A 9,365-nucleotide genomic window follows, 5' to 3' on the forward strand; every position below is an offset into this window, starting at 1 on the left:
GCGCTGATCCGAAGCCAGGGGCCAGGTACTTATCTTGGTCTCCCATGGGGTGCAGGGCCCAAGCACTTGGGCCATCCTCCACTGCACTCGTGGGCCACAGCAGAGAGCTGGCCTGGAAGAGGGGCAACCGGGACAGAATCCGGCGCCCCGACCGGGACTAGAACCCGGTGTGCCGGCGCTGCAGGCAGAGGATTAGCCTAGTGAGCCGTGGCACCGGCCTTAATTAAAATATTTTTAAGATGGAAATAGAAAAACCAGGTTTCCTTCTTTCCTATTTACTCAAAATTAGTATCAGCCATGAAACCCACGTACTTTTTGAATATTCTACAGAGGTTGGTTGTCTCCAATTAGAGACCAAAGTCCACTCTCTTTACCCTTGCAGGATTACATGCAGTTCAAAAGTACAGAAGGTTATTAACAATTATGGCATGAAGCATTTAACCATCAGCGAGAGGCACTCTACTCCTCCCTGCCTCTGACCACTGTCTCCCCCCACGGCTTACTCAGTGTCAACATTCTGGACCATAAATCACTCTAAGATGACTCCTGGAAAGGCCATGTATGACTCGCTGACTGTGCGCCCAGTCAGGTGGAATTCTGATGTCAGACCAGACTCCAAAAATTCAGAATTCATAAAATACCCAGCACCCTCTGCACCCTCTCCAGCTTTTGCTGTGTTCTTATCAGAAGCAGGAATTAGCTATAATAATTTGGAAAGCAGATTAGGAGCTCAGAAATGACCATCCTGTGAAGGTATCTTGGAGGATCAGAGAGAACATCAGCCTTTCTCTTCGAAATCTCAGTTGCAGATCAGGTTGTGTAACAAACTGCCATTTAACCAGGCCGGGCGCTCAATCTCCCCTGGCCTGCATTTCTGTACCTGAGGCACAGAATGGTTGCAACCATGAGGAGGGGAAGTGGCTCTGAAGACTGAGGGGCCTGCACCAGCTAGAATAATTGCTTTGGAGGAATCGGTATTCTTGATTTTTCAAAATCAGGGATCTAGAATATCTACATTTTTTTTCACTTGACAGGTAGAGTTATAGACAGTGAGAGAGAGAGAGAGACAGAGAGAAAGGTCTTCCCTCCATTGGTTCACACCCTAAATGGCTGCTACAGCCGGTGCTGCGCCGATCCGAAGCCAGGAGCCTGGTGCTTCCTCCTGGTCTCCCAGGCAGGTGCAGGGCCCAAGCACTTGGGCCATCCTCCACTGCCTTCCCAGGCCACAGCAGAGAGCTGGACTGGAAGAGGAGCAACTGGGACTAGAACCCGGCACCCATATGGGATGCTGGCACTGCAGGCGGAGGATTAACCAAGTGAGCCATGGCGCCAGCCCCTAGAATATCTACATTTTAAACATTCTCATCCACAAAGTCAAAGTTGAAAGGTAGTTAAAAGCTCCCAACTTGCAAAGATCTCAGGGCCAGGCTCCCAAGTCTCAAAATATTCAAGGTAGGAAGGAAGAAGGAATTTGGGGTGATTAAGTAAAATGCTGTAGGCAGGGCTGCTTATGGAGTTTTTAGGACCCAGTGTAAAATGGAAAGGTGTGAGATTTTGTGGCACAGCAGGTTAAGCCACTGCCTATGATGCCAGCATTTCAGAGTGCTGGTTCAAGTCCTGGTTTCCACTCCATCTCTCTGCTAATGCACCTGGGAAAGCAGTGCAAGATGGCTCAAGCACTTGGGCCCCTGCCACCTAGACCCAGATGGAGCTCCGGGCTCCTGGCTTTGGCCTGGTCTGGCAGTGGGCTTTGCGCCATTTGGGGAGTGAACCTGCAGATGAGGAACCTCTCTCTCTCTCTCTCTCTCTGCCTTTCAAATAAATAAAAATAAATCTTAAAATAAATGGTAGCTAAAAAGCTTTTAGTGTCCACCCCTGAACAATGTGACTGGTTACTACCACGAGTGAATGCAGTCAGAAACGTATCTGAACCCTTGTCTTAAACCTACTATTCTCCAAAGCTTTCTGTAGGTCCAGTGAAAAATAAAATTAAACATTTTTAATGAAATATTTTCAGTTAATGGGCTCTCTTCTATCTAATGCGAATGAGTAACCTGAATCTCACCTTTGTCACCAATGATACCCTTAATCTACTGAGCTTTAGCAAAGAAAAATGATGGCCATGACCGTGATGAGCAGGGACCACCAAGAGCTGCCTGCCAACTCCAGCGTCCATTTGTCCACTCGCCATGCCCTCCTCGTCAGTGTCCAGACTTTCAACACTCTGTCCTCTTCCAAACCCCTGCTCCCCTTTGCGCCCCATCTGCAGAAGCTCAATTAGATAAAGCCAGGCAGAGGTCATTACGTGGCCACCTGCCCACTCCCACTCACCCACGGGGGTCCCACCCTCCTGCCCTCTCTTGGGAAGCTGCGCCTGCCATTCCACCCGCACTGAACCCACTGCTGAACCTCTGGCCCCAGGCTCCCTCCTCTGATGATTAATGAGCTCATGTGCTTCTCTTTTCTGCCCCTCCCTTTCCCACTCACTTCCCTCTTCAGTCTCTTATTTTGAAGGAAACATCGGCTCTTTCCAATTCCTCCTCTCCGTTTGCTCTCAACCAATCTCGCATCCGCCTCTCATTCATTCCTCCTGTTTCCTAGCCCTTGGCTCCTTAAATGGAGCTGTTTTTTCTTGCTGTGAAGCCCAGCGTGTCTCGTGGCAAACCCAGCACCAGGAAATCTGGCTGACAAGATTCCAAATCACCCATGAATTATTTCATGTAATTGAGGAATACGGGCATAAATCATTTTAGACCAACAGGTGACTGCAATATTAAATTTTCTATTTTCAAAGGGAAATTCTTCTAGCTGGGTCTTTGAAATAGAAAAACAGTCTTGTAATGTTTTTAAAGAGGTGGAGACACTCTGCACACAAGGGGCAGAGTGTCCTTGCCGGGCTGTGAATGTTTTAGCAGCTGTGGAAACTTTCACCAAGACCGACTTCCAGCAATGCAGAGCAACGTGCAAAAAACCCGGCCTGTCATCGTGGAGACCGAAGCGCTCGCCAGAGAGACGAAGACTGGCACGGCGAGGAGCCGCGTGGCTCCAGCTCACAGCTCTGCCTGCGAACTCTAGCAGGGATGTCCCACTGCGGCACCTCCTGGGAAGTCGTGGATCCTGATTCTGAACTCTTTCGTGACAAGGCCAAACAGTGCCAGGAAGTCCAAGCGTGCAACACATCTCTTCCCCTTCCCAAGCCGGGGGCCAGCGGTCCGATGCGTAATCTCCTCCAACTTCTGGGGCCACAGCTCCGCCCGCACGTAGGGTCGCGCCCGCTGAGAGCGATCGCTGTGTCTCCTGGGTTTGCCTTCTGCCCTCGCTGTGCGAGGGGTTCCTCTTGTCTGACGTCGAATGTGCTTTGCCTACACTCACAAGCCTTTTGCCACAGCTGCTGCAAACTGGCATATTACACAGAGACACAAACTCAGGACGTAAAAGCTACACATGGGCCCAACGGAGCTGTTTCCACGTTTCTTCCGAGCAAGAGAGAATTCCGATGGCCGCTTTATCACGTGGGGATTCTGGCCGAGTCAGGTATGCACGGTGCACAGGACAGGAATCGCTGTTCTGGAGAGAGCGTCCGGTGTGCTGCGAGGTTCCCAGCACTGCTCAGTTTAGGAAACCTTTCAGCATTCACAGCACTTAGCTTCCCTTCGGGATACAGCGTACTAATAATTCTGATTCAACAAAAGCTGTACTGCTCACATCAGTTCACTGAACAAAGGCAGCAGACGTATTTGCCAACGTGTGTACATTTTACGAAGAAATTGTTAAAGTGTCCCATTGAACCCAACAGAAGTGGAGCAAACACTGACTACATAAAACGTTCATTTATCTTGGGAGTGTGGTTGTGAATCTGGCCTAGAACTTTTGCTCCCGAATAGCTACCCGCATTTGTAATCGCCAAGCCATGTTTTCATCGCAGTCTCTCTCAATTCTCAGGTTTAGGGTTTTCAGTTAACTTACAAAAATGTACTTTTTTTTTTTTTTGCAAGGGAATCAATGACCTCTGGAGGAGGCTATGTATTATCCAACACTAACACTAATTATTCAGAAAGCACATAGGCAGAAGTCCTTCCCTCTTATACCACAAAATCAACATTGTTTGATTGCTGACAGAATACAATAAAAGGCATATTATGTATAGCTGTATATACTTTCCCATCATATATGTGGGCAAACAAAATCATACATGCAGAGTTATTTCTCTTCAATATCTGGCAAGGCATATGATTGATGGTTAGACATTTTTTGATTTGGTTAAGACAAAATTTAGCCAAATGTTAAAGCATGGGAAATATTGGTGTCGGCAAAGCAGATAATATTCTGACGAAGCTTTAAAGTCACCCCAGCACGCAGACAGGTTGAAATCTTACCGTTAGGTTTCATGCAGTCTGTTCCTTGCAGTGAGCGTTAGCTTTAACCCTTCAGTGCTGTTGCTGAATTTCATGTATTGGGAGGGAGGCTGAGGTTTCGTTCAGAAATCAGTTCTGATTTGGGGGGCGACTGAGGCAGGTTGCATGAGAGCATGGGAGCTGCACTGTGTTCCTGACCTTGGCTCACTACGTGGAGGTCTGTGTGTGTTTTACAGCAAATCCGCACACTTGTTCGGAAGGAGAGTCTAGGGCACTGAGCTTGCATGAACTGTGTGTTCAAAGACTGCAAACTCAGGGTGTGCCGTGGGGCTGTCGCTGTGCCTCCTGGGAAGTGACACGGTGCTGGCCACTCCTTTGGGTTGTGCAATCCCAGCACCCCTGAGGGTTTGCTCTCAGCAGGAGGGCCGCGGGATGAGATGGCTACTGCATCCCTTTGACCTTACAAAGCCATCACTGCGAGGGTTAGGGATGTTACTGCAGCAGTTATCAGCAGACCAGCCATCTACCTTGGGTACTTACGGGAATTTTATGACTCTTGATCATATTATCAAATTCTTCATTAATTTTTTTGTATTTTTCTTCAGTGCGTGGGGTGAGTGCATAAGAGGAGTCAGGGTCGGGGCTTTCACAGCCTTTGCTTTCTTTCTTGTTCAAGGCCTGCCAGGTTCAGAGAAATATCGAGAGTAAAAAAAAAGGAAGGGTGTTCCGAGTACTTACACACAATCTCTGCCTGCTGATCATTAGATCAATGTCTTCGTTAATTTTCCTGTACTTGTCCTCAGATTCAGGGCTGTGCCCTACAGAATCGTCCGCATCGGGATCTGGGCTGTCACAGCCATTAAGGCCCTTCTTTCTCAACGTCTGAAATACATAATTTGGAAAGTTCAAACCTTGACACAGGCTGTAAGAGACATGCAGGGGAATTATAGAAGTTCAGGCTGCCCAGCGTTTTGGGTCATTACATATGCCGGATGACACGAGGGACGAGAAATCCCAGGTAGAAACCATGAGTCATTTCAATAGAGTGCTCGTCACCCGCTGAAAAACAGAGAAAGGAAACAGTCTCTCTCACCGCTAAATACAGTCAGTGAACCACGAGGGCTGAATTTTGTCATATGCAAGAGGGAGAGACAATTCCAGATGAGTACAATGGAGGGAGCGCACTGCGACACCGTCGTGTGAGGACTTTGGACATTACACGCACAACCTGTGAGGATGACCAGAGCTGAAGGGTTGGAAGCAGATTCCTGGTTTGAATTTAACTCGTGGTGGGCACTAGTGTCCCGCCTGTCCCCATCCGTCTTGTCACCCCCTTTCCCGCCATGCTCTCGCCAGCAAAACGGTATGATGGAAACCACTTATTTTCTTACCAAGCACCAACTGAGACTGCTCAGGTACTGTGCTCATATGGAGGATTACTTTTGCTTGTGAGAGTTCTATGTAGCTGAAAGTCTGCACTGAAATTCATGACACTGAAAAGCTACATAAGAAAATAAAGGCTGTAGGACAAGTTGGAAGAGCTGAGCTTCAACTTTCTCACCATGAGCGCAGGTAGCCAAGCCAGCCAGTGAGCGATGCCCAACCCAGCACAGCCCCTGGTTTCAGCTGCAAAGGAGTCAGCCGACACAAAGTGGGAAGTCAGTGCCTCATCCTGAACCTCCTGTCTCCCGGGGGTCGGGCTGCTTTAGTTTCTGCCATCAGAGCCCAATAAATAAGAATGTGATGCTGTTAACAGTTTGGAAAAGCACGAGTCAGGAGACCTGAGTGTTATCCTCTCTTGTTTAAGTGATGGTTGTCAACTTAATTGTACACAATCTGATTTACAGAGATAATGTTATGTTTTTAGACATCACCAAACTTCTGATTAATCACACAGCTTGCCATGTTAATTATTAATAGGTTAGCAACATTTCTTAAATTTCCTGGTACTTCAAGATCAGTTACAAAGAGATGCGTACCTAAGTGTTTCTCATTAATGGAAAGTTCAGCCGACTCATCTTTATGAAAGACAGAATTCACATCTAAATAAAGCAAAAGCTGTGACACCAAGCGAAGGAATTCAAAGCTGAGATAACACTCCATCTTTAATTCATGCAATTGGGGAAAATAAATAAAACAACATGAGTTAAGAAGGGGGTGTTAGGTTCAAAAGCTCCTTGGCTCCTATTAATGTGTAACAGATATAATGTTATTTAAAATTAAGTTTCTGAGGCGTGGAAAATTTTTTTTTCATAAAATCAAATAAGAGACCCACCATTTCTAATACATTTAGGAAACACGAGGGCTCTGTAAATATTTAGTAATGTGATACTGGTATAATATAACAAATAAGCATATGGTTACAGCTTATTATGTGGTAAAATGTTTGAATATTAAAATGAATATTTTGACACAAGATGATAAACTATACATTTACAATCTTGGGGAATCTGTAATTGGTGGGGCCACCTGTGCCCCACCACAGGGCCGCAGGCAGTGCTTTTCACCCAGCAGAAGTCCTCCCAGGGCAGGCGTGGCAAATGATTTTGTTGGCCAAGGGTCGTTAGGATATCTGTGACATCATCCGTGGGCCTTAACAATTAGCAACCGAAAAGTCAATCCGCTATAGATGTATTGAATTTTGAGTCCCACCTGCGATTGCCGTGGCAGGGCCAGACCAACTGGTTTCATGGGTTCTTTTTTTTTTTTTTTTTTTTTTTTTTTTTTTTGAGAGGCAGAGTGGACAGTGAGAGAGAGAGACAGAGAGAGAAAGGTCTTCCTTTGCCGCTGGTTCACCCTCCAATGGCCGCCGCTGCAGCCGGCGCACCGCGCTGATCCTGGCAGGAGCCAGGAGCCAGGTGCTTTTCCTGGTCTCCCATGGGGTGCAGGGCCCAAGCACCTGGGCCATCCTCCACTGCACTCCCTGGCCATAGCAGAGAGCTGGCCTGGAAGAGGGGCAACCGGGACAGAATCCGGCGCCCCAACCGGGACTAGAACCCGGTGTGCCGGCGCCGCAAGGTGGAGGATTAGCCTATTGAGCCACGGCGCCGGCTCGTTTCATGGGTTCTTATATGGCCCATGGGCTGGACGTTCTCTACCCTTAGGGGTCCCTTTAGGAGTACCACAAAGGCTGTCACAATATATTAGAATCATAATTTTATTTACTAACTTGACTTCCTATGTGTTAGACTCTTTTGTTAGCATGACCTTAGCCACAAGAGCATTCTTCTGGGTGCTGTATCAGGTTCCATGTCTGCTTTTATGTTTGAATTTTTAAGAATAATTTTTTGAGTGTTTTGCATCATATTTTGTATACCTTTCATAACAATTCATTTGTGTAGAGAAAAATAGGTAAGATCAAAACTGCTGATGTTTTTCAAAGTAATCTATGTTTCTATAAGGCATGTGTAAGAATATTCTTATATACACCTTTCATTTGAAGTCCTCTATAATGTCAACATACAGTCTTATACAGAGATTAGATTTTTCCTATGTGTGCCCACCCAAATCTTTTATCCAGTAGATCTTATTGTAAGAAGCCTGGTTGTTTTGATGTACAGATTTCTGACAGCAGAACGCAAGGGTTAGGAGAAGCCTATCAGTTGTCATTTCAACCCATCTGGCACACGCATGTGTGCTAAATATTCTCACCAAGCTTTCAGGGGAGTAGATATTGTGTTTGATTTAGAAAAAAATTCAAGTATCAATTACATGTTACTGAAAGATTTCCACAGATATGAACACATTATCTCTTGTAAGTCACCTACAGAGAGTTTAAGGAAACCTGTGCCACACCTCAGACTAACTTGGCCAAGCAAGACATCACTGACAGCAGGCAACGGAGGGCCACGCCTCACCCTTGCCCAAATGTTCCCACCCTGGTGAGGTGAGGGGTGGCAGTTAGCTCTCTCCCACTCATATTCAACGAAGCATACGTACACCCATCTGGAGTAATAGATCGAATGCGGAAATAGATGCAGGTTGTGGGAAATTTTTGAGCAACAAAATACAGCTAAAATATCACTACTTCTTAGACAAATTTTAGCCATGAGTGGGACTTCCTGTTTGTCAATAAAACACTTATCAGTTTACAAAAAAACCCTGAGATCAAGTTTGAGCTCACTTTCCATCTGAGGGGTTACATAAAGTATTAAGCAAACAAGGCAGGTGGCAGGGAATCACAATAGAAATGGCGATGAGGAGGAGGGGGAAAGCAATGGTTCATTTTCCCCCAACAAATGCTGCTTGTATCTGACTACATTATCCTGTAATGACTATCACCAGTATTGAAATAATGATTCGAGCTAAACTGTGTTATTTAAAAAGGAGCATTTGAGATACACAAACACCAAACTCAAGAGAAAATTAATACCAAGTTCTAAATTCCCATAATCACATAACTAGAACACTGAAAAATTGTTCAAAAATATTATCCTCAGCTGAGTGCTTGTATAACACATTTCTGCCAAGAACAAATGATTATGGTGGAATTACAAAGCTCTTAAAATGGAAGTGATGGCACCGACTTGAATACCAGAGTGTGAATGTGGAACTATAAGAGCATTTTTATCTTTATAATATTAAAAATCTACAGCTGTTTAATGATGATGATAAAGGAATTACTGTTAGACGCAGCCAAGTGTGTCTATTCACGGTACTGAATAGTCAATATGAACTAAGGGGCTTACTAAATGGATAAGCAGCCATTATCCCTTCAGGCACTTTTCTTGTAAAATCAGAGTCTGCCATCGGTCTTTGGAAGCTCCTGTGATTACCACTGGTCAGGTAAGGGAGGATTGAAGTTTTCTTCCTTTGCAGGGCTGGGAGTCCTGCATGGATGTAGGCTAAGTGTCTCCTGGCTAACTGCTTGTGTTCTGAAAAGACTCGTTGGGTATGTCAGGATGGGGCCAGAGTTCTGATGCCACCAGCCTCTTGAGCTACCCTCTGAAGACTCTCCTCCCTCAGAGAACTCTGCGCATTCTCAAGAGCCTGCTTGCTTTCCACGTGCAG

At 45.9% G+C, this 9,365-nt stretch overlaps 1 protein-coding gene and 1 long non-coding RNA gene across 13 annotated transcripts in view; one reads left to right on the top strand and one right to left on the bottom strand.

The window, feature by feature from the left end:
- Positions 1-9,365, top strand: part of LOC103349544 (uncharacterized) — a 217,670-nt gene that overhangs the window by 80,970 nt on the left and 127,335 nt on the right. The gene's annotated exons all lie outside the window — the stretch shown is intronic.
- Positions 1-9,365, bottom strand: part of MEF2C (myocyte enhancer factor 2C) — a 175,824-nt gene that overhangs the window by 39,096 nt on the left and 127,363 nt on the right. For 6 of the 10 annotated variants that reach the window (XM_070056431.2, XM_070056420.2, XM_089313005.1 and 3 more), the window contains exon 5: positions 4,896-5,033. In XM_070056431.2, the coding sequence (XP_069912532.1) occupies positions 4,896-5,033 (138 nt within the window). Of the gene's footprint in view, positions 1-4,895; positions 5,034-5,093; positions 5,238-9,365 lie in introns of all 10 variants that reach the window. The other 4 variants (XM_070056435.2, XM_070056416.2, XM_070056428.2 and 1 more) reach the window with 1 other exon arrangement.

Source organism: Oryctolagus cuniculus, chromosome 14 (assembly GCF_051225735.1).
Source record: "Oryctolagus cuniculus isolate XC-2025 breed Fujian yellow rabbit chromosome 14, ASM5122573v1, whole genome shotgun sequence".
In the NCBI taxonomy this organism is placed as follows: domain Eukaryota; kingdom Metazoa; phylum Chordata; class Mammalia; order Lagomorpha; family Leporidae; genus Oryctolagus; species Oryctolagus cuniculus.